At 43.0% G+C, this 25822-nt stretch overlaps 1 protein-coding gene across 1 annotated transcript; it reads left to right on the forward strand.

The window, feature by feature from the left end:
- The first annotated feature begins 1311 nt into the window (after positions 1-1311).
- On the forward strand, positions 1312-23752 carry LOC311147065 (phosphatidylinositol 4,5-bisphosphate 3-kinase catalytic subunit alpha isoform-like). Its single transcript, XM_084183683.1, has 21 exons — positions 1312-1547; positions 2542-2952; positions 3142-3351; positions 3622-3872; positions 4454-4699; positions 10379-10464; positions 10837-10942; positions 11747-11899; positions 12259-12393; positions 12755-12879; positions 13124-13205; positions 13417-13581; positions 15067-15170; positions 15790-15961; positions 16254-16360; positions 16552-16673; positions 17053-17131; positions 18179-18349; positions 18783-18900; positions 19736-19887; positions 20197-23752. Exons 2-21 carry the CDS (start codon positions 2601-2603, stop codon positions 20465-20467), a joined length of 3207 nt encoding a protein of 1068 aa, XP_084039809.1. The 5' UTR covers positions 1312-1547; positions 2542-2600; the 3' UTR covers positions 20468-23752.
- Positions 23753-25822: the final 2070 nt, after the last annotated feature.

Genomic DNA, 25822 nt, shown 5'->3' on the forward strand with positions numbered 1-25822 from the left:
CTGAATATGCAATCTTTTTACATAAATGAACAGGCTATTTGAAAGTTATTTAGCTAGCTTATTAAATGATTCACAGACCTTGAACATGGGGCGTTCATTTTCCTAAATTGTCCACTGTGTTTGCTGAAGATAACTGTTCACGTCCTACTGTGTCAAAGTTAGAACCTTGTGCGGTTCCTGTATGTTCACAATGAAGAGGGTTAAAGGCCATTGTGGATATACCCGAACTAGCTAGAATATGCTGAATCTAATGGGGAAAATGCTGAATGACACCATCAGCATATTTTGGGATCAGCTATAGCTTATATTATTTAATGTAAATACCATTTTATTGTTTGGTCTGTCATACAGAAATTGTGTGCTATGCAAAACAAAAAAAACAAAAAAAGGCTTTTGTCTCTCTGATGATAACCGAGGAAAGCTGCAAACTTTTTATGTTTATTTTCTAATACATTTTGCTCTGTATGCAATAAATATACCTCTCATAGCATAACATATTCATGCACTTATGCCTTCCCATGGTGAGGAATATCAAAATGAAATAAATAATTTGATGGTGAATCAAGTAATTGTTTATAAATGATGCAACTGTAATAAACCCTACATTCTTGTTCAAAAATTCCTTCCTTTGAGGGCATTTGGCATAACAGAGCCTTTAAGCCTTTCCTTGCTTGAGACAAATTTCACACCTGGCTTTGCATAAGACTGGCTTTGGATGGAAATCTACATTTTATGGCTACATTAATCACATCTTTGATATTGTTGGTTTCACTGCTCCCCCTTGTTATGACACACGTGTTTGCTTGGTATCTTTTGAGTTGTGCCAACTGCCCGCTTCCATTTCCTTCTGACAGCAATGGAACGCAGCACATATTTTACAAGCAAGGGGGGTAGAAGGATTACTTTTCAAGCAAAGTATAAGGGAGGTATACTCCAGTCTAGTAGGTGGCAGTAATGTGACATTTATTGGATGCCAACCGCCATTAAACCTCATAGAAGAATACAGCCTAATGGCTCTGGTGGGCTGTAGGTCAGGGTTTTGTTGAAGTCCACCAACTCCTGTTGGCTACCATTAATGCATTTTTGCTTGAATTTTGTTGCAATGCTGTCAGAATTGAACAGTTATGTTTCAGGAGTGTGTTTTCTTACAGTTTTTTTTCTTACACATTTAAACAGTATGTGAAATGTATAAAATGATGTTGGTGAAATGGCATAAATTGTTTGAATAGAACAACAAAGAACATTCTATGCATCATGTCTTCGAGGTCAAAGCCCGATGCTACGGGCGTCTATGTATGGGGCGGTACTAACGAGAAGCCAGGCAGCTAGCTTTGGCTAAACGTACACTAGCTGACCGGCGGCTTGTGAGCCATCAAAATGCAGTGTTTTTCGCTATTGGGCTGGACATCACACCATGGAATGGAATGAACTTATTCCTTGGGAAAACTATATATTATAGCCAACGACGTCTTTGTAGAGATATCGGACTGCCCCGAGACTTGGATGGAGTAGCAAGCAAGCGCTACGACTGAGTAGGTCTAGAAAGGGTACGAATGGGGTTTGTTTAGCTAACGTTAGCTAGCTATTCTCGGGAGAAAGTTGCATGTTATGGGTGAAAACAGGGCGTTGCTTGCGCGAGACAATAACCAAATTATTGCTTGTCTGCAGATGCCAGGTATTTTATCATAAAGGTGTCAAAAGACATATCAATGAAATACATACTTTTCAACGAGACAACAACAGCACAGCATAGTTGCATAATGAGTCACTGCCATTGGACAATTAGCTAGGCTAGCTGGCACACGCTAGCTAAGTCGGCACAAACAACTAGCTAGCTAATGGCTAGCGGTTTGTCAGCTAATATTAGCTAACTAGCTAGGTAGTAGCACCGGTGTTTTAGCAAGTAAGTGTTTAAGCTAAGTTTAACCGTGTCATTCTAGCTAGACACATTACATCAAGGAAAATAACAATTGTCGGTTAGTTGTCGAACTTTTGCCATCCTAATACACCCATATTTGGCAGATTGAATGTGTCGCAAAATTAGCTAAACAGCTAGCAAGCAGCTAACTAGTTACTTCATTAGCAAGCTAGCTTATTTATTAGCCAGCTAGCTACTGTACTTCATTAGCTAGCTAGTTACTTCATTAGCTAGCTACTGTCTAATCGTTCCATTGCTTGTTGTGACAGCTTGTTCATTAGCTAGTTAATGATTACACAGTGACTGAGCTGTCAACCTCTCCATTTAGCTACCAAACTACCTATTGTTATGTAAAGTATTTTCTTTGAGCAACATCTGTCCTAGAGGATTTTTGACTTTTTTCCAGTTTGAGCTGCCTCCACGCATTTGTATTTTTTGGGACAATGAACAATTGAGTTCATAATTGTATAATGTTCTGTAAGCAACCGCCTGATATAATGTGATCGTTATTCGGTTTTTTTGCACTTCCACTCTCATTCAATATATTCAGCTAGCAGAATGGAGATTTGTAAACGGGTCACTGCATCTTATGGAATTGTCCCCCTCTCTCTCTCTCTGTCCAGTTGGTCGACCCGACTCATCGTAATTATTAGCATAGTGAGGAGCAGCCGAGCCGACCACCATGCCTCCCAGACCGTCTTCGGGGGAACTATGGGGCATGCACTTGATGCCCCCGAGCATCCTGGTGGACTGCCTTCTCCCCAATGGGATGATTGTGACATTGGAGTGCACACGCGAGGCCACACTCATCTCGGTCAAACACGAACTCTTTAAAGAGGCCAGGAAGTATCCTCTCCACCACCTCCTACAGGAGGAGACCTCCTACATCTTTGTCAGCGTTACCCAAGAGGCTGAGAGAGAGGAGTTCTACGATGAGACTAGGAGACTGTGCGACCTCAGGCTTTTTCAGGCCTTCCTGAAAGTCATCGAACCAGTGGGCAACAGAGAGGAGAAAATACTCAACCGAGAAATTGGTATGTCTGTCTTGTTTTTTATACTAGGTCATGGACATCACATAGGCGCTTTCTTTGAGTATGGTGTGGCATCTGGCTGTTTTCAAATCCAGCACTCAAATTTCATTAATTAATCCTGAGTGTGATGAAGCTTGATAAAATGTATCTTGCAGCTATAGGAATGCATGAAATTCTCTTTTTTTGGTGCAGGTTTTGCAATAGGAATGCCTATATGCGAGTTTGACCTGGTCAAGGACTCGGAAGTGCAGGACTTTAGAAGGAACATATTGAATGTCTGCAAGGAGTCTGTGGACCTCCGAGACACTAACGGACCCATCAGTAGAGCGTTGTACGTCTACCCTCCCAATGTAGAGTCGTCAGTAGAACTGCCCAAGCACATCTTCAATAAGCTTGACAAAGGTAGGAAATGGGAGACAGTGACACACACAGAAGGTTTGAGTCTGGGAAAGGTAAAATGTCCCAGCCACGTACAGCCTAATTTTGTATAAACAGACACTATTGTGAACTTTCACAGACTCACCATCCACTTGTTTGAAATATTTTGGCGATTTTAATCAGACATGGTGTGACGTTTCTGATTGGATAGTGGAAGACTTGAACTTGAACATTTACCTCGCTTACCTTGCCATGTTACTGTAATAACACGTTTATTCATCTTTTCTTCCCCAGGTCAAATCATAGTGGTCATCTGGGTCATTGTGTCGCCGAGCAATGACAAGCAGAAATACACCCTGAAGATCAATCACGACTGCGTGCCGGAGCATGTGATTGCAGAGGCCATCCGTAAAAAGACGCGTAGCATGCTGCTGTCCCACGAGCAACTCAAGATGTGTGTGCAGGAGTATCAGGGAAAGTACATCCTCAAGGTGTGCGGCTGTGACGAGTACCTGCTGGAGAAGTACCCCCTTAGCCAGTACAAGGTAAGCACAGACACTCACACACATATTGCTCTGACGCCTACTACACATCTTTGAATAGGAATACAATTACACATGTGATGTAGTCAGTCTCTTGCCGGTGTGTTTAAATATAACATATAAATATGATAAGAAATAAATAAAAAATCCCAAATGCTGCTTTTTATGACGACAGTCAGAAATGGTGGCTAAAATGTGTAATAAAATACTAACCTTTTACAAGCATACTGTGTAGCTCAGTTGGTAGAGCATGGCGCTTGCAACGCCAGGGTTGTGGGTTCGATTCCCACGGGGGGCCAGTATGAAAAAAATAAAATAATGACATATATATATATATGCACTCACTAACTGTAAGTCGCTCTGGATAAGAGCGTCTGCTAAATGACTAAAATGTAAAATACTGTGTTAGGACATTATTCCTTTGAATCCTGTCTGAAGCGTTTTAGAATGACTGGCCAATGACTAGCTAGCAACGTTACACAGGTAATAGTAGATGCGCAAAACAAAGGTAGCCATTCGTTGCATGTTTAATGACCTCTGGTGTAGTGTCTAATGTCTGTATGTCTATTTCCTTTCCTTCCCAGTATGTGAGGAGTTGCATCATGCTAGGGCGCATGCCCAACCTCATGCTAATGGCCAAGGACAGCCTTTACTCCCAGCTGCCTATCGACACCTTTACCATGCCCTCGTACGCCCGACGCATCTCCACGGCAACGCCCTACATGAATGGCGAGACGGCCACCAAGTCCCTGTGGACTATCAACGGCACGCTGAGGATCAGGATACTGTGCGCAACCTATGTCAACGTCAACATCAGGGACATTGACAAGGTACTGTACTTGAGGACTTTGGGTTGTGTTCAGTAGAGCATATCATAACTAAATGTTTTGCAACCGATAACAAATACTTGTGTTTAGGGCTGTGGCGGTCATTACATTTTGTCAGCCGGTTATTGTCATGCAAAAGACTGCCGGTCTCACGGTAATTGACCGTTAACTAACAAACACATTTAGCATCTCCAGGCACCACGTTTAGCATCTCCAGGCTCCACGCATACAAGCCTCTGATGCGCGCCTTTGGAACATCTACATTTAAAAAAGTCTAATATATCAATTGAATAAACACCATCACAATAAATGCATTATTTATTTTAGGCAAAAAAAACAAAACAAAAGTAGGCAGGTCTAAAGAAACATTATGATATGAAGAAAATGTATTTCAGAAAAACAGTATGAGTTGGCCTACTGTATGTTATCTGGCTATGCGCCATGCCATAGGCTGTAGACTTGTTCATTTAGCAGACAAGATATGCTTATAAGTCCTGTACCATTATTTTATATTATATGATTTTGTAGGTAGAAGAATGTAATTGAACTTGAATAAAATAGAATAGATATTCTTCCCATTTTGTAGCGAGAGCGCGCACATACAGTGGGGGAAAAAAAGTATTTAGTCACATTTTACATTTTAGTCATTTAGCAGACGCTCTTATCCAGAGCGTCTTACAGGAGCAATTAGGGTTAAGTGCCTTGCTCAAGGGCACATTTACGTCATTTAGCAGACGCTCTTATCCAGAGCGACTACAAATTGGTGCCCCTATAGCCAGTGGGATAACCACTTTACAATTATACTTTTTTTTTTTTGGGGGGGGGGTAGAAGGATTACTTTATCCTATCCCAGGTGTTCCTTAAAGAGGTGGGGTTTCAAATGTCTCCGGAAGGTGGTGAGTGACTCCGCTGTCCTGGCGTCGTGAGGGAGCTTGTTCCACCATTGGGGTGCCAGAGCAGCGAACAGTTTTGACTGGGCTGAGCGGGAACTATGCTTCCGCAGAGGAAGGGAAGCCAGCAGGCCAGAGGTGGATGAACGCAATGCCCTCGTTTGGGTGTAGGGACTGATCAGAGCCTGAAGGTACGGAGGTGCCGTTCCCCTCACTGCTCCATAGGCAAGCACCATGGTCTTGTAACGGATCCGAGCTTCAACTGGAAGCCAGTGGAGTGTGCGGAGGAGGGGGGTGACGTGAGAGAACTTGGGAAGATTGAACACCAGACGGGCTGCGGCATTCTGGATGAGTTGTAGGGGTTTAATGGCACAGGCAGGGAGCCCAGCCAACAGCGAGTTGCAGTAATCCAGACGGGAGATGACAAGTGCCTGGATTAGGACCTGTGCCGCTTCCTGTGTAAGGCAGGGTCGTACTCTCCGAATGTTGTAGAGCATGAACCTGCAGGATCGGGTCACCGCCTTGATGTTAGCGGAGAACGACAGGGTGTTGTCCAGGGTCACGCCAAGGCTCTTCGCACTCTGGGAGGAGGACACAACGGAGTTGTCAACCGTGATGGCGAGATCATGGAACGGGCAGTCCTTCCCCGGGAGGAAGAGCAGCTCCGTCTTGCCAGGGTTCAGCTTGAGGTGGTGATCCGTCATCCATGCTGATATGTCGGCCAGACATGCAGAGATGCGATTCGCCACCTGGTTATCAGAAGGGGGAAAGGAGAAGATTAGTTGTGTATCGTCAGCGTAGCAATGATAGGAGAGGCCATGTGAGGATATGACAGAGCCAAGTGACTTGGTGTATAGGGAGAAAAGGAGAGGGCCTAGAACTGAGCCCTGGGGGACACCAGTGGTGAGAGCACGTGGTGCGGAGACAGCTTCTCGCCACGCCACTTGGTAGGAGCGACCGGTCAGGTAGGACGCAATCCAGGAGTGAGCCGCGCCGGAGATGCCCAGCTCGGAGAGGGTGGAGAGGAGGATCTGATGGTTCACTGTATCAAAGGCAGCAGACAGGTCTAGAAGGACAAGAGCAGAGGAGAGAGAGTTAGCTTTAGCAGTGCGGAGAGCCTCCGTGACACAGAGAAGAGCAGTCTCAGTTGAATGACCAGTCCTGAAACCTGACTGGTTTGGATCAAGAAGGTCATTCTGAGAGAGATAGCAAGAGAGTTGGCTAAAGACGGCACGCTCAATAGTTTTGGAAAGAAAAGAAAGAAGGGATACTGGTCTGTAGTTGTTGACATCAGTGGGATTGAGTGTTGGTTTTTTGAGAAGGGGTGCAACTCTCGCTCTCTTGAAGACGGAAGGGACATGGCCAGCGGTCAAGGATGAGTTGATCAGCGAGGTGAGGTAGGGGAGAAGGTCAGCCACCAATTGTACAAGTTCTCCCACTTAAAAAGATGAGAGAGGCCTGTAATTTTCATCATAGGTACATGTCAACTATGACAGACAAATTGAGAAAAAAATTCCAGAAAATCACATTGTAGGATTTTTTATGAATTTATTTGCAAATTATGGTGGAATATAAGTATTTGGTCACCTACAAACAAGCAAGATTTCTGGCTCTCACAGTCCTGTAACTTCTTCTTTAAGAGGCTCCTCTGTCCTCCACTCGTTACCTGTATTAATGGCACCTGTTTGAACTTGTTATCAGTATAAAAGACACCTGTCCACAACCTCAAACAGTCACACTCCAAACTCCACTATGGCCAAGACCAAAGAGCTGTCAAAGGACACCAGAAACAAAATTGTAGACCTGCACCAGGCTGGGAAGACTGAATCTGCAATAGGTAAGCAGCTTGGTTTGAAGAAATCAACTGTGGGAGCAATTATTAGGAAATGGAAGACATACAAGACCACTGATAATCTCCCTCGATCTGGGGCTCCACGCAAGATCTCACCCCGTGGGGTCAAAATGATCACAAGAACGGTGAGCAAAAATCCCAGAACCACACGGGGGGACCTAGTGAATGACCTGCAGAGAGCTGGGACCAAAGTAACAAAGCCTACCATCAGTAACACACTACGCCGCCAGGGACTCATCCTGCAGTGCCAGACGTGTCCCCCTGCTTAAGCCAGTACATGTCCAGGCCCGTCTGAAGTTTGCTAGAGTGCATTTGGATGATCCAGAAGAGGATTGGGAGAATGTCATATGGTCAGATGAAACCAAAATAGAACTTTTTGGGAAAAACTCAACTCGTCGTGTTTGGAGGACAAAGAATGCTGAGTTGCATCCAAAGAACACCATACCTACTGTGAAGCATGGGGGTGGAAACATCATGCTTTGGGGCTGTTTTTCTGCAAAGGGACCAGGACGACTGATCCGTGTAAAGGAAAGAATGAATGGGGCCATGTATCGTGAGATTTTGAGTGAAAACCTCCTTCCATCAGCAAGGGCATTGAAGATGAAACGTGGCTGGGTCTTTCAGCATGACAATGATCCCAAACACACCGCCCGGGCAACGAAGGAGTGGCTTCGTAAGAAGCATTTCAAGGTCCTGGAGTGGCCTAGCCAGTCTCCAGATCTCAAACCCATAGAAATTATTTGGAGGGAGTTGAAAGTCCGTGTTGCCCAGCGACAGCCCCAAAACATCACTGCTCTAGAGGAGATCTGCATGGAGGAATGGGCCAAAATACCAGCAACAGTGTGTGAAAACCTTGTGAAGACTTACAGAAAACGTTTGACCTGTGTCATTGCCAACAAAGTATTGAGAAACTTTTGTTATTGACCAAATACTTATTTTCCAGCATAATTTGCAAATAAATTCATTAAAAATCCTACAATGTGATTTTCTGGATTTTTTTTCTCTCATTTTGTCTGTCATAGTTGACGTGTACCTATGATGAAAATTACAGGCCTCTCTCATCTTTTTAAGTGGGAGAACTTGCACAATTGGTGGCTGACTAAATACTTTTTTCCCCCACTGTATGAAGTGGGTATGTTGAGGTTAAAAGTGATTATTTGAAACAGGTCCTATACGCTAGATTTAGTTGTTAGGCTACTTTAGTTGTGAATTATATAAACCTTAGAAATCAGAACATAGATGGGCTGTATGATGCAACTATAGGCTATTGATGATTTGAGAAATGTGCAAAAAAAAAGTTTGCGCTCTGTTCTTTGCCTCAGGCTGCACACGCTGTTCTCTCAAGTGATCATAATTTCACCCATCAGACTATATTCAATTTAATCTTTACTAATATGTAAAATTAGTTTACATTTAGAATGCCCCATTATCAAATGGGCAAGAACAGGGGCGGTGGAAAAAACCATGTAATCCATATGCACTGGAATAGCGAATGGAGGCCACTTTCCCACCGGCACGTTTTTCACTCATGTTGGGTAGGCTACTCCGGTTATTTCGCTGTGCCACAGGTGATATTCTGCCCAAACTCTGTATGCCATGGGCTCTCCAACCCTGTTCCTGCAGCTACCCAGTGCTTAGTTTGGGAAACCAAGTGAAAGCTGTTCGGGATCATCGATAGTACCATGTTTTCACAACGAAACATATTTAATTAAACTGTTGACAGCCCCTCTCTCTGCGCGCTGGAGAAAGGAATGAAGGAGAGGGGGGAGGAGACGGAAACGCAGTGGTTAGATATTCTGTAGCTAGAGGTATTGTCATCGTATTTAATTATAAAAATAAATAAAATCCTTCTTACTAAGCTATTCAAAATCTAAAACAAATTCACTATAATTGTAGGCTAAATCTGAATTTGTTTAATTTAGGCTAGACCAATTATGTACCAACGATATCTTAAATCATTATTTTTTTTAAATGTTTTTCTTCCGTGTGTAATATGCGGTAGGCTATGCATTCTATAACGGCACAATCATTATTTTAGTTCAATTTTTTGGGGGGGCTTGGGCTCATATATAGGCCTATGCGTATGCATAAGCTCTAATATGCATATGTTTTTTTTTTTTGAATTAATCATCACCTTAGAAAGCGATGTCCATTTCGTTGTGTCAGGCTTTGAAACAGCATCCACAACGACCATGTTTTCCACTAAGTTTCAACCTGTTGTTGAACTTCTTTCTTCGAATTGATAAATCACAGTGAGGTGAGTTTTAAAAGAAAATACTGTTTTGATGATAAGTGGTCCCGTGTAGCTCAGTTGGTAGAGCATGGCGCTTGCAATGCAACACAGTATGAAAAAAGTTATGCACTCACTAACTGTAAGTCGCTCTGGATAAGAGCGTCTGCTAAATGACTAAAATGTGTTTGATGTGATTTTCTATTGCATTTGCATTGATGTCAGAGTGGTTAGAGGGACAATAGAGCCCTGAGTACCAGGCCATTAGGACCTGATGGTAGTTGGGTAGCCTACTACTAATGAATGTCCAGAGTGCATAAGAGGAGATTAACGTGACTCAACGGTCACATAGAATTTTACTGAGGTCATGACTCATGACTGCCAGTGTGGCGGTAATACGGTCACCACAACAGCCCAACCTGTGTTCTTCTTATTAAACAAGTTCAGGCAGTACCTCTTTTCAAAAGGTTTTATCCCCACCGAACACGACACGGTTGTCAGTTCTGTTGTACATGTCAGTGCAGGTCCTCGTGGAGAAAGGGAACTACATTTTATATGGAATATTTGAATAGATCCGGTTTGGACCTAAATGTCCTGGATGTCATTGTTTTTTTTTTAGTACCACGATAAAATGTTCTGTATCAAAGGCATCTATGTAAATGATTGATGTGTGTCCCTGCTATTGATGTGTGTCCCTGCTATTGATCTAGATCTACGTCCGGACTGGGATCTACCACGGTGGGGAGCAGCTGTGTGACAACGTGAACACTCAGCGCGTGCCATGCTCAAACCCCAGGTATGCCATCCAGCGTCATAATAAACTCTACTTTCTTAATGAAGTACTTGCTAAATCACATACTGCAGGGCTCTACAGTGAGACCATTTTACTCGCATATGCGCCCCAAGTATTTTGCTCTGCGACCTGACATTTTTTATTTAGGAGCACCAGTGCCCCTAGAAAAATGTATGATTCTACCTTTATTACCTGATATATATATTTTGTATTGTGCTCCTAAATGTCTTTGTGTGTGCCTATATTTTTCAATTTAGGCGCACACGTCCTCCTTGTAAAAAGGTCAGCGTAGAGCCCTGTACTGTAGTGAAGCCTATTGTTGGCTTCGTAAGGATGTTTGTTTGATTGGTAAAATGTTCTTGTTGTCCATCCCAGGTGGAACGAGTGGCTGAACTATGACATGTACATTCCAGACATCCCCCGCGCCGCCCGCCTCTGTCTGTCCATCTGCTCTGTGAAAGGGAGGAAGGGAGCTAAAGAGGTGAGCTCTCCCTCCTGCCCACCAGTGTCAGGAACTTCATTTCTGACAGGAAAAAAAGTTACTTTTGGTTTGGTCAAACTATCAGAGGTCTAAATCAGGTCTCAAACTCAAAATATCTGGGGGCCAATGTCAGCCTTAACGTTATCATATATAATAATATAATATGCCATTTAGCAGACGCTTTTATCCAAAGCGACTTACAGTCATGCGTGCATAATTTTTTATTTTTTTTTGTGTATGGGTGGTCCCGGGGATCGAACCCACTACCTTAGCGTTACAAGCGCCGTGCTCTACCAGCTGAGCTACAGAGGACCACATGGGGGCCAATGTCGGTCTTTCAGTTATCATGGGGGGCCAATGTTGATCTTACTGTTATCATGGGGGGCCAATGTTGGTCTTAATGTTATCATGGGGGCCAGAGCGAAGCAGCTTTTGGGCTTGATGTGGCCCTCGGGCCGCCAGTTTGAGACTCCTGTTGCAGATGGATACGGAAAAAAATACATTACCAGTACATTTCCTGGATTTGACCAATCCTACTGGTGTGTGCTGTTGTCTTTGTGCAACCATAACCTTCGATTTTATCCTTCCATTGCTTGGAATGCTATATCCTTTAAAAAAAATAATTTAAAACTCAATTTACATTGACCACGATTCCAATCCAACTCCATACATTTGACTACAATACAATCCAACTCCATACATTTGACTACAATACAATCCAACTCCATACATTTGACTACAATACAATCCAACTCCATACATTTGACTACAATACAATCCAACGTTGATCTTATGTTGCTACAGGAGCACTGTCCGCTAGCCTGGGGAAACATCAACCTGTTTGACTACACCCACACGCTGGTGGCCGGGAAGATGGCCCTCAACCTGTGGCCCGTGCCCCATGGCCTGGAAGACCTGCTCAATGCCATCGGAGTCACTGGCTCCAATCCAAACAAGGTCAGAGGTGTTAGCTAGCTTGGCTACACATGCATACACAAACAAAAGACGGCAACACACACGCGACGAGACAAGACGCAGAGACCGATGCAAAGACACACTTTCTCAGAGACACACAACTAGAGTGGCGAACGATAAGCCACACACACACACACACCCACACACCTACAGAGACAAACTTACACACACCAACACGACCCCAAATCCATAGACCCAGCGTGAGCGGCTGGCAGTAATCCACCTCTCCCCTCTAGCTGTCGAAGCCTCTGTATCCCTCTTGTTAATTACAACCTAACCCCTCAATAGGCCCTTTGAATGACCCCTAATGACATTTCCATTATATTCCTCTTGGTCCACAGGAAACCCCTTGCCTGGAGTTGGAGTTTGACCACTTCAGTAACCCGGTCAAGTTCCCCGACATGCCGGCCATCGAGGAGCACGCCAACTGGAACATATCCCGGGAGCTGGGTTTCAACTACTGCCACACCGGTTTGGTAAGTCCTAAATGTTTTGTGTTTCTAAGTCAATATTGACATTGTTAATCTGTTATGATTTAATGCTGTTGACAAGTTGGGTGTACTAGAGACGTCACTAGCAGTCACCACACAACCTGAGACGCCTGTGGTTTCATATTTCATTCATAGTGTCTCTCCCTGAGGCATGTTCATTGGGCACAAAACAGGAAAAAAAGAAAAAAGTTTTGAAACGGGGAGGGTACTACCTGAATGTGTCCAATAAGAAGACAGATTTTAGGTTTATGTTGCAAAACTTTGTACAACGGAGCGTTTATTGAACGCGACCCTGCTTCCCACCAGTACTGTAGTTTAATAAGCAGCATTCTGGTCTCTATTGCAGAGTAACAGACTGGCGAGGGACAACCCCCTGACGGACAGTGACAACGAACAGCTGCGCCTGGTCTGTAACAGAGACCCACTGTCTGAAATCACTGAGCAGGAGAAGGACTTCCTGTGGAGGCACAGGTAACGTGTAGTGTGTGTGTGTACATACAGTGGGTATGCGTCATCAACAAATGCATATTTGTTATCAAAAACATAATAAACAAAACCCTCGCAAGATCTATCAAACATTTCTTACCTGAAATGGTTTGGTTACCTGCTCAAGCTGCTAAACAACCTCTTCTACTAACAGCCCCAGTGTGTGTGATGTTAAGAGGGGAAACAAGCCATTTTCTACATTCTAATATACTATTCTCTCCTCCTGTAGACATTACTGTGTCACTATCCCAGAGATACTTCCCAAGATTCTCCTGGCAGTGAAATGGAACTCCAGAGATGAGGTTGCACAGGTAAACAGGCTCACATTTCAACTGCTGACACTAGCATAGCATGGGCTATTTGATGCATATTCATTTAATTGATTTGACTCATTTGGCCATTTGGTTCCATTTCGAAGACTGTCATGTCAGTAAATATCAATTTTGTTTTCCTTTTTTCCCCCCTTTAACTTTGCATTTTATTTAATACATGCATTTTTGTATTTGTTCATCTTTGTCCCAGATGTATTGCCTTCTGAAGGACTGGCCAGCCATAAAGCCAGAACAAGCCATGGAGTTGCTGGACTGCAACTTCCCCGACCCAATGATTCGAGACTTTGCCGTGAAGTGCCTTGAGAAATACCTAACAGACGACAGACTCTCTCAATACCTCATCCAGCTGGTCCAGGTACATTAATAAATACCTATTAGACAGACTCATTACCTCATCCAGCTGGTCCAGGTACAGTAATAAGACCCACTCATAGTCTGTGTTGCGTAGAGATAGAATAGCTAGAATGGCCACGTAGAAACCACGTACTATTCTATGACGTTTCTGGGTTTCAACATGAATGCCACTGCCATCTTGATATGAAGGGTTTTGACACCATCTGACAATGTTTAAATCATTAATTGACACTACGTAATGACAGAATTCAATATGACCACCTCAGGCTAACCGCTTTCTTTTACATGGTGGCTTCTATTCGGTCTGATCTATTTCTGTGTTCTTGAAAAGTAATCCCTTTTGCTTTTACAGTGCATTCGGAAAGTATTCAGACCCCTTGACTTTTTCCACATTTTGTTACGTTACAGTCTTATTCTAAAATTGATTAAATTGTTTTTTTACCCCCTCATCAATCTACACACAATACCCCATAATGACAAAGCAAAAACAGGTTTTTAGACATTTTTGCTAATGTATTAAAAATAAAAAACAGAAATACCTTATTTACATAAGTATTCAGACCCTTTGCTATGAGACTTGAAATTGAGCTCAGGTGCATCCTGTTTCCATTGATCATCCTTCAGATGTCTCTACAACTTGATTGGAGTCCACCTGTGGTAAATGTAATTGATTGGACATGATTTGGAAAGGCACACGCCTGTCTATATAAGGTCCCATAGTTGACTGTGCATATTAGAGCAAAAATCAAGCCATGAGGTCGAAGGAATTGTCCGTAGAGCTCAGAGACGACAGGATTGTATCGAGGCACAGACCTGACTATCAATCCACCTAAATCAAATCAAATTTGATTTGTCACATGCGCCAAATACAACAGGTATATACCTTACCGGGAAATGCTTACTTACAAGCCCTTAACCAACAATGCAGTTCAAGATATAGTTAAGATATTTACTAAATAAACTAAAGTCAAAAGTAACACAATAAAATAACAATAACGAGGCTATATACAGGGGGTACTGGTACCGAGTCAATGTGCGGGGGTACAGGTTAGTCGAGGTAATTTGTACATGTAGGTATGGGTAAAGTGACTATGCATAGATAACAGCAAGTAAGGGAGGGGGGGGGGGGGGTTCAATGTAAATAGTCTGGCAGGCCATTTGATCACCTACATGGACATTCTTCCTGCTCGTATCTCATTCAGGCTAGACTGGTTTCCAGTTAAGAGTTTACATCTATCAGCTCCTACAGAGAAGTAATCAACAGTTTAATGAATTGGACAAGTCGCTCCTAATTTTAGGCTCCTGCTATTAAGGAGAAGAACACGAAGGGTGTAATCGACTATTCACCTCCTCAAATATTTTAATCAATTTTTGAATAAGGCTGTAACGTAACAACGTGGAAAAAGTAAAGGGGTCTGAATATTTTCTGAATGCACTGTATGTGGGTGTGTGTTGTAAACATGCCCTGCGTTTATCTGGCTACCAGGTCCTGAAATACGAACAGTACCTCGACAACCCGCTGGCCCGCTTCCTGCTGAAGAAGGCTTTGACCAATCAGCGAATAGGACATTTCTTCTTTTGGCATCTCAAGTGAGTTTGTTTTCTGTTTGTTTCCAAAGTGTTTATTGTGGATGGCTTGAATTTGGCATAGTCAGCTGGAATGCCATTCTGCTGGTATAATTGATCTTTCTCAAAGGTCCAGTAAAATACTTAATTTGTGCATATCAGGGTTTACATAAAGAAAAGCTGACCGAGGGCAATTCACCAGATTAAGAAATGTTAAGCATACATTTCTATGGGTCATGCAGTTTGAGAAGTCTTGCTTGTACATTTTGTATGAGGTTGCGCAATCAGGTTGGGCCGATTATATTATTAAATCTCATATGGTAATATTTGACATTGACGATATATCGTGAAGGTCAAGACTACTGTATTTGAACTTTACAAATCCAAAACTGTGCAGTTGTATCAATTGGGCTTTATCTATCTGTTAAATGAAGTCAATGAATTAACTAAGCCTTATTTATTTCGCCATACTAAGATTATTGAATGAAAATGCGACTAAAATATTGTAATTTTTACTATCTACTTATTAGCGGTGCAAAGCGATTATATCGCGATATTTGGAGTCGCATATCGTAGAAGAGGTCTGCTTAAATATCTCCAAACTGTACTTCACAATCACATAAGTTGTTGTCTCTGCCTCCAGGTCTGAGATGCACAACAAGACTGTGAGCCAGCGGTTCGGCCTGCTGCTGGAGTCCTACTGCCGGGCCTGTGGCATGTACCTGAAGCATCTGAGCAGACAGGTGGAGGCCATGGAGAAACTCATCAACCTCACCGACCTCCTCAAGCAGGAGAAGAAGGACGAGGCCCAGAAGGTCACGTTTATGCTGTGGTCAAGGCCCTTCCACTCCACTTCACGCCCTAACATGGAAGCCTCAATACATGACCACGTTTTTCTTACCCTCAATACAAGACAAAAGAACAACACACAATCCTACAACAAACTAGAGATACTAAGCAAAACCAGAGTGGAACTGCTATACAAGCCAACAGGCCCAATTGGTCTTCAGGACTATGGACTCCTTGCAGTAAAGTGAAGCTCTCTCTCTCTCTCTCTCTGCCTCTCTCTGTCTCTCTCTGTATCTCTCTCTCTGTCTCTCTCCTCAGGTTCAGATGAAGTTCCTGGTGGAGCAGATGAAGAGGCCTGACTACATGGACGCCCTACAGAGTTTTACCTCTCCACTCAACCCAGCGCACCAGCTGGGAAACCTCCGGTACAGACACTTTTTCAATCCAGAAAGCGCAGTAGACAGAAACACAAAACGTCCACATATTTCCCGGAATGTTTGAACAAAGAAACCAAGAAATATGTCCTGTGAAATTGAGGTTTAATGACAGGTCAAATGTTTTCTTAATGTTATTCTCAGCGTCTCGGTGTTGATACAATGTTTAATATCTGTTTCAGCCTGGAAGAGTGCCGGATGATGTCATCGGCCAAGCGGCCCCTGTGGCTCAATTGGGAGAACCCTGACATGATGTCAGAGCTGCTCTTCCAGAGCAACGAGATCATCTTCAAAAACGGAGACGGTACATCTCACTAATGCACAACGAATCACTCAACCCCCTTTGACTCACTAGACAATAAACATGATTACAGAATCCCATTTTACATGCATGTCCCCAAACTCACTTTGGATTGCTCTGGCACCGATTTCATAATGCAAAACTCGGTGCATGTTTTAGTTTTTTTCCCCTAGCACTACACCGCTGATTCAAATAATCAACTAATCATCAAGCTTTGATCATTTGAATAAGCTGTGTAGTGTTAGGGGGAAGAAAGAAAAAACGTGCACCCCTTGGGGTCCCCAGGACTGAGTTTGGGAAACGCTGCATTAAAGTGTGATCAAAGCTTGGATTGCTCACCATCATCTTGCTATTTCACTCTCACTCCTCCTGTCTCCTTCAGATCTGAGGCAGGACATGCTGACTTTGCAGATCATTAGGATAATGGAGAACATCTGGCAGAACCAGGGCCTTGATCTCAGGTACTGTCTCTTTGTAGCCGCTCATCTCAGCAGCAACACTCATGAATAGTCGATTACACCCTTCGTGTTCTTCTCCTTAATAGCAGGAGCCTAAAATTAGGAGCGACTTGTCTAATTCATTGAACTGTTGAGTTCATTACCTCTCTGTAGGAGCTGATAGATGTAAACTCTCAACTGGAAACCAGTGTAGCCTGAATGAGATACGAGCAGGAAGAATGTCCATGTAGGTGGACTGAAAGTCAGGTTGTTTCTGAAGGAAGTGAAGGGAGTCGTATTGCTAGCTACTGCATCGCTCTGTTTTCTAAGCTCTGGACCAGGGATGCGATTTTTATTTTTATTTTTATTTTTTTCACGAAGGACTTCAAATTAGGATGCCTATTTCTTAGCTCTGTAGCTTATCATTAAGTCCAATGCAGCCACTTTTTATCTCAACATCAAATCATTTCTGGGTTTTAAAAAAAACGGGAAACTAGCTGTGATTAGCAGAGATGTTTGGAACTCTTTCTTACTGGTCTATTAACTCATTTATCACAGGCAGGCCAAAACTCCATCCCACCAAAACAGGCAAACATTTCAGGCTGTCTTTTCAAACAGCTCTTACACCAAAAGGGCATTAACATTTTCACAATTCCACAGTATTATTCCAACCTCATAGTGTGGAAATATACACTGAGTGCTCTTTCCATGACACAGACTGACCAGGTGAAAGCTATGATCCCTTATTGATGTCACCTGTTAAATCCACTTCAATCAGTGTAGATGAAGGGGAGGAGCCAGGTTAAAGAAGGAGTTTTAAGCCTGTGTGTGTCTATAGGTGGAGGGATGGATAGACGGAGGCATAAATGTGTTGGACTGTAGTATTAGAGACCATCTTTTTCATGATCGTATTTTGTAAGTTACTTTTCTTAAATTGTTTGTAAATATTGTATGTTTTTATTGCATTGGAATTGTGAATTTGTATGATTGTGTGCAGGGCTTCTTGGTCTCAAATGGGATTTCCTGATTAAATCAATTTAAATAAATCCTATTGCTTCCTCTGTCGTTCAGGATGCTGCCGTACGGCTGCTTGTCCATCGGCGACTGCGTGGGCCTGATAGAGGTGGTGAGGAACTCCCACACCATCATGCAGATCCAGTGTAAAGGAGGCCTGAAGGGGGCGCTGCAGTTCAACAGCCACACGCTGCACCAGTGGCTCAAGGACAAGAACAGGGGGGAGATGTGAGTGAAGCCTGGGCTAGGTTCCAACAGCCACACTTGCACACTCCATAGAATGCATGCCCAGTAGGCCTACGTAGCTTCATTCTTCTACATTGCTTCATTCTAAACAATCCTAATTCATTCTAAATTATGCTATTATAATGGACAGAGATTTGGTGAGACATTTCATAGTTTCTCTGCTTAGAAATATTTGGAACAGTACGTTGCTTATGGGGGGGACAACATATCAAGTTTATTCTCCATAGGGCAAAGGGTTTCCTGGAATTGAACTTCCTCTTCTGTTCAATGCCATAGGGTTATTAGAACTTCCTCTTCAGTTAAATGCCATAGGGTTATTAGAACTTCCTCTTAAGTTAAATGCCATAGGGTTATTAGAACTTCCTCTTCAGTTAAATGACATTGACTCATGGAAAACCCATTAAACTGTGTCCAGGTACGACCAGGCCATTGACTTGTTCACACGGTCGTGTGCGGGCTACTGCGTCGCTACCTTCATCCTGGGGATCGGTGACCGACACAACAGCAACATCATGGTCAAAGATGATGGACAGGTACTTCACAGACTAACGGCCCTGCTAAGCTATAGCCGTCATCCGTTGAGGAAATGCTTCCTTTAAAATCAATGAAAGCTGCTTTACTGCCCGCGGTGCGTCACATCCAATGGCAGGATCCAAGCGCAAGAATCTGAGGTTCAATTGTTGACGCACGCGTTCATTATATCTTGTGAATTGAAATAATGAGAAATAAAAAAAGTTAATCTTGGTTGCAGATGGCCTCGACTATACACCACTGGTTATTTCTACTAAGATTTATGACGTCAAGAAGCTACTAGCAGAAACTCTAGCTAGCTACATTGACTAGCTAGGTTCCGAATATAAACAAAAGCAACTTGTGTAACTACAGGATCATTTAGTACAACCACTAGCAACAATGTAATGAGTACTTGAGGAAAACTGGACCAAAGCTATTGTACTGACACATAATGGATGAATACGGTCCAGTAGGGGAAAACAGTGTAAAGATGCTCTTCCTCTCTGCTCCTCTGCTCTCAAAACAACATGCTCTATGTAGCAGGTAGAACGTCACATTGACACGATGCTTATGGCAAAGCAACGCAATGCTTATTGTGGAGCTGAGGTGTTAAAGTTGCAAAATTCCAGTAAGTTTCCCGAATTTCCCCGGTATTCCAGAAATCCTAGTTGGAAGATTCCTTGAATAAGCAGGAAACCCGGGAATCATTCAACCAGGATTTCGGAAAAACCGGGAAAGTTTGGGAAAGTTACCAGATGTTTGCAACCCTACACACTCTTCTTTTCTCTTGACGTTCCTTGGTTATAGATCAACAGTGTTTTGTGATGCTCTTGGTTTTATCTTTGCTCCTTGCAGCTATTCCACATAGACTTTGGCCATTTCCTGGATCACAAGAAGAAGAAGTTTGGCTACAAGCGAGAGCGGGTGCCCTTTGTCTTGACACAGGACTTCTTAATCGTCATCAGTAAAGGAACCCAGGAGTGCACCAAAACCAGGGAGTTTGAGAGGTACAGTTTCACTATTTTGTGTTTATGTTAGCTTTCCAATAAGTGAATATTAGGGGTTAGATTCACTACCCTAAAGGGCAAGGCAAGTGTTTGAATGTATGATGGGGTCCCCTTTTGACTACATTTGCATTAAATGGATCTGTACATGAAATTGTGTTATAGAATGATATCATTACTCCAACCCATTTTCAGTAAGAGCATAAGAAGAGTACAGTTATTAACACACACATACATGCTTCCTAACCCAGTTAGGTTCAACGTTTTTCCCAGACTAATCGTCCCTCACCATTGTCTTTCCATTCCCACCAGGTTCCAGGAGATGTGCTACAAGGCCTACCTGGCCATCCGGCAGCACGCCAACCTCTTCATCAACCTGTTCTCCATGATGCTGGGCTCGGGGATGCCCGAACTGCAGTCCTTTGATGACATCGCTTACATCCGCAAAACCCTAGCCCTGGACAAGACGGAGCAGGAGGCCCTGGACTACTTCATGAAGCAGATGAACGACGCCCACCATGGCGGCTGGACCACCAAGATGGACTGGATCTTCCACACCATCCGCCAGCACGCCATGAACTGAGAGGGGCCATCTGCCCAGAGAGTAGCAGCAATGCAGAGGCGACAAGGGCGGATCTCTACACCATCCGCCTGGACTGTGTGTCAACGGAGAGACTAGAGCGGATCTCTACACCATCCATCTGGACTGTGTGTCAACGGAGAGACTAGAGCGGATCTCTACACCATCCGCCCGGACCGTGTGTCAACGGAGAGACTAGAGCGGATCTCTACACCATCCGCCTGGACTGTGTGTCAACGGAGAGACTAGAGCGGATCTCTACACCATCCGCCCGGACTGTGTGTCAACGGAGAGACTAGAGCGGATCTCTACACCATCTGCCAGCTAAGCACGCCATGAGCTGAGATGGCAGAGCGGACAATACTAGCGTCCACGGATGGAGCTATGAACGGATAGAGCCATTGGATGAATCGGATGAATGGAGAGGCTAGAATGGATCGCTACATCATCTGCTAACTTCTTCTGAACTCTGAGGGAGATGCAGATCTGTACACCATCCACTACGTGGTGCCAAACTGGATGTTAGGGATGCATCGATAGGGAAATTACAGGCTGATGCGATAATCATATTTTCTGGACATTATGTTTCCCATATTGGTATTCCAATTTGGCCACAGTTTTCTCCTTGTAAAATTAGGGGAACAACCACGATTACAAACAACCGTTTTGTTAAAAGTTATGTCATTTTTAAGATGAAAGCGATCTATAGTATTATCAGCCGATAACGATATGATGGTCGATATATAGCATTGTCAGCCAATATTGATCTGGGTCATCCCTATATAATGTCCCCTATTCATCAGTTTACTATGAACAGAGAGCAGAGTGGATCTCTAGCCTCTACATCCTGCTAACACGCCAGGATACCGTGAAGACCTGCCCAGGGTCATGTCCTGCTAACACGCCAGGATACCGTGAAGACCTGCCCAGGGTCATGTGCTGCTAACACGCCAGGATACCGTGAAGACCTGCCCAGGGTCATGTCCTGCTAACACGCCAGGATACCGTGAAGACCTGCCCAGGGTCATGTCCTGCTAACACGCCAGGATACCGTGAAGACCTGCCCAGGGTCATGTCCTGCTAACACGCCAGGATACCGTGAAGACCTGCCCAGGGTCATGTCCTGCTAACACGCCAGGATACCGTGAAGACCTGCCCAGGGTCATGTCCTGCTAACACGCCAGGATACCGTGAAGACCTGCCCAGGGTCATGTCCTGCTAACACGCCAGGATACCGTGAAGGCCTGCCCATGGCACGCAACGGAAAATGGTTTGACACGGAAATTAAAATAAGTGTTTCTTATTGGACAAATCCTGGCAGTCTCTTCCTGTTTCAATCATGTTTTCTTCCTCTTGGTGCCCATTGAACACGACCCAGAATACCACCAGCTTTGTTAATTCCCAGTGATGGATGGTTGACAGACACTAGGATGTCCGTTCGTCTGCTGTCAACTCTAAGACTAGCGAACAGAACTCTCTGACAAATCATGTTTGATCTCAAATGACGATTACACAAATCTTGTGTGTCCCCTCAGATGGAAACGGTTTTGTGACCTCAAATTTTGAGATTTTGTACAGAAGTATCCCAATGGTGTTGAATGCAAACTGTACACACATTATTCCTTTTTAGTCTTTATTTTCTTCTGAGCCAAAGTACTCTATAGATATATCTCCCACTACATCTTACTTATCAGTCTTACCGTATGAAAGAGTCACTACTATTCCAATCCTTGTGTATCTTCTTTGTAGCACTGATCTCTACAGTATTTGTTTGTTTGTCTATCAGTATTATGATGCGTGTGCAGCGTTCTGCCGCAAAATGGCTGCCGTCCAGCACCCAGTTGGATGCAACACAGAAGTTTACGATGACCGACAGAAAAATAACTGTAAATTCATCTTGTTACTGTAAATTCATTGAATTCATCCTCTTCCTTTGTTGTTTTTTCGGGTGTATATATATTTTTTATAATGGAAAGGGGGCAAAATGGATGTGCGGTGTTATAGTAGGCTGTGCTATTACACTATGCAATTTGTGATCTTTATGTACTATACTGCAAAGACTTGTACTGATGTCAAGGCAAAGGAGAGTCGAGATGGGAGTATCTAATCATATACACAGCATTAAAGGTGTCCAGCAACTGTACAGACAAGACAGTACACAGAAGACGAATGCACAATTATGCACTGACGGTATCACCGATTTCTTCCCTAACAGGTCAGAAAACTATCAGTGAAAGATCTAACCAGACATTTTTAGGAAGCGTTTGGAACCACCGTAGATAGTTTTTCAACTGTGAATTGGAATTTGCTTCAGCCTATTCTTTTCAGAATTCAAGTATGTATAGATTAGACCCTATTCCAGACTTCCCCAGCGTTCTGTCATATGAACTCACTATTCAGTAAAGTTGTTAAAGATCAATAAAATAAAAGTGTAACAGGTGAATTTGTGGTTTTGCCTTCCCTGACAACTGCCCTTTTTTTTAAGTGTGCATAGAGATACTTTATTAGTCAGTTGTATGGCAGCTTTACCAAATGACTTGATGTGTGTGTTTCTGTACAGGTTACAGACGGTTGGGCAGGTCCCGTTCAAAACAAGACAACTACAGTAACCATATTGCATACAATGCAAGAGCTATCATAGAACATTTCTTCATTTCATTTTCGCTGTGGTTAAACGTCATCCTTTTCTTTCACTGCATATGCATGAGGTCCCTGAATATCCTTTGTTCAACCTAGTGTTGTTTACTTGAAGTTCATGTTAAATGACCTTTTGTTACTTGTGAGGTACAATAATGTCACACCATGAAGATAACCAATGCTATCCTGGGGCCAGGGCAAAATGTCTGGCCCCCATGAACTATGTGTGCAAATCGCTTTCTTTGAATAACTCTACAGAGGTAATATATTTTTCTATTCTAAATGTAGACTAACTCAAAATATAATCACTAAACAAAAAATAAAAGTGGAATTATGCATAATGCATCGTTTTACACCCCAGTAGACAGCTTGTAGTTATTACAATTATATGAGAAACTAGTGATGAAGGACAAGAGTTTGGTAAGGAGGAGAATGTATTGAGGTCTGCTGCTCTGGCTCTGAGTACAGTGTAAAAGCACAACGATGAAAAGCTATCCTGCATGTTTTCAAACCCAATATTCAGAAGTTATCTATTCATCCCTGTAAATATTGTTTGACCTGTAGTATGCACTCATTACTCTTTCATACTAATTAATGTACTATGTCTGGATAGAACCCTGTATTCATTCACTCATTGTACTGTTTAATAAATTTCAGTTCTAATGATCCATTTCTTGCCTCATTATATCATAATCTCATGATAATTAAAAAGGAAAATATATAAACTCAATCTTACATTGTTTCAGAATTTGATACATTGTCTGTAAGATCTAGCCTCGTCCCCAGGCTAACTGCTACCCCATATATCGACAAAGAGAAGCTGTCTGATGGATGAGAGTACCTGCTATGAGTAACCAGACCAGGAAAAATGTCCCTTTAAGTCAGCCAATTCAGATGTCCAGTAGGAGCTCCTACTGTCCTAGTGCATGAAACTAACATTCCAGGAGAAAGTCATCCTCTTTTCCATTTCCCACCAGCCTTCCTTCCTGACTTCCTTCCATAGAGTGGGAATCACCTACACAGTATATCATCTCCATGTCCTGTCACTGGCTATGTTCCAATGCACATTGTAGTATGTCACTGTCAGCTTTACTGAGTCATCCTACATAGGAGAGTGCTGTCCAGAGCCAGACCACCTTGGGAGCTGGTAGAGTTTGCCCTGGGTGTTTTTTCGTCATTGTCAGCCTACCCTCTGCTGCCTCACTACCCGTCTCTGGTTGAGCTTCACCGGGCCACCAGTAGAGCCAACCTAACCTAAGATAGACCACAGCCTATTTCCAATGGGAGCAAATTAATCATAGTGGGTCCTCTGTAGCTCAGCTGGTAGAGCACGGCGCTTGTAACGCTAAGGTAGTGGGTTCGATCCCCGGGACCACCCATAGACAAAAAAAAAATTTATGCACGCATGACTGTAAGTCACTTTGGATAAAAGCGTCTGCTAAATGGCATATTATATTATTATTATTATTATTATTATAGTGAGATCCTATTGGCGCATTCTAGCATGTATTTGCAAATTTCTGTTAGGGAACGCCTACTCTGTGAAGTGCGCGTGTGCAATAGCTCAATTCTCCCTTGCACTCCTTCTAAAGAACACACTTTTTAGAAACTTTGGCAAAGGGTAAATTCTACAAAACGTAGTCCACTCTGTAGTCCAGAAAACTGTATTGAGATCAAATGTTTCATTGATGAGACAATTAGCAGAATGTCTGCCAAAATCCATCTTGCTCCATATTCTCCAACTGCGGGCCACTGGGCTTCCTCTCATCACCATATTTGGTAGTGAGTGGAAACGCCAACCGGATGCTTCACATTTTTATATCCAGTGAAATATCTGGCTCATTGTTCTATCTGTGGTAGAGCTCCGCCCAGCATCAAGCTGGGCCACAGCAGAGACCACAGGGCCTAACGTGTACTTCCTCTTCAAAATGGCGTCCTCTGGGTACTTCCTGGGATCAGAATGACACAAAACTCACTGCTTAGTAGTGTAGTTAGTGGATGTATACGCCGTATCGATTAATAAAGCTGATGGAACAGATCAGAATGTTTAGCTTAAAATGTTGCTAAACTATTATTTCTTCACATTTTGTGCACACGGCGGTAGGCCTACACTCAAATATTTCAAAAATCTATTTGCCAGAAAACACTGTTCTAAAATGCACGGTTTCATGGACAGAGATGGACATATCAGTTAGAAATGTAGGAAGAGGGAAGATCTAAAGATGCAACAACTATCATGGATTGCTAATATGACTAGGATAATTCCGTTGGCTGCTAGACAATGAAAAAAAGTTGAACGAAAACCAATAGAACAGGAGAACACCTATGAGGAAGTCTTTATAAAATGATTGTCTCCACGTTTCTATGGTGGGATTTTGGCTATAGGCTACTTCGAAGTAAGGTAAGACATGCCTCATAATATGAAGTAAAACGTCCAGGTTTCAAACAATTAAGGAACAGGAAAAATATAGTGATGCTAATGATAGTCCTAACCGTCTTCTGGTAGATAGAAAGGCTGTCCCAAAAACCTCTCTATTAAATGTTAATTAACTACAAAGTAGCCTATGTCTACCTGGCAGAATGATATCATGATTATTTGATTCAATCCAGTGGCCATTTGTTTTGCTAACTCCATCTCATGTGCTACAGAAACACCTAACCAAACAACAGTGCTAGGTGCCCGTGCTGAATTAAAGGGGAACTACACTAAAAAATCGAAAT

The sequence above is a fragment of the Coregonus lavaretus genome (assembly GCF_964263955.1).
Source record: "Coregonus lavaretus genome assembly, chromosome: 19".
NCBI classification, from domain to species: domain Eukaryota; kingdom Metazoa; phylum Chordata; class Actinopteri; order Salmoniformes; family Salmonidae; genus Coregonus; species Coregonus lavaretus.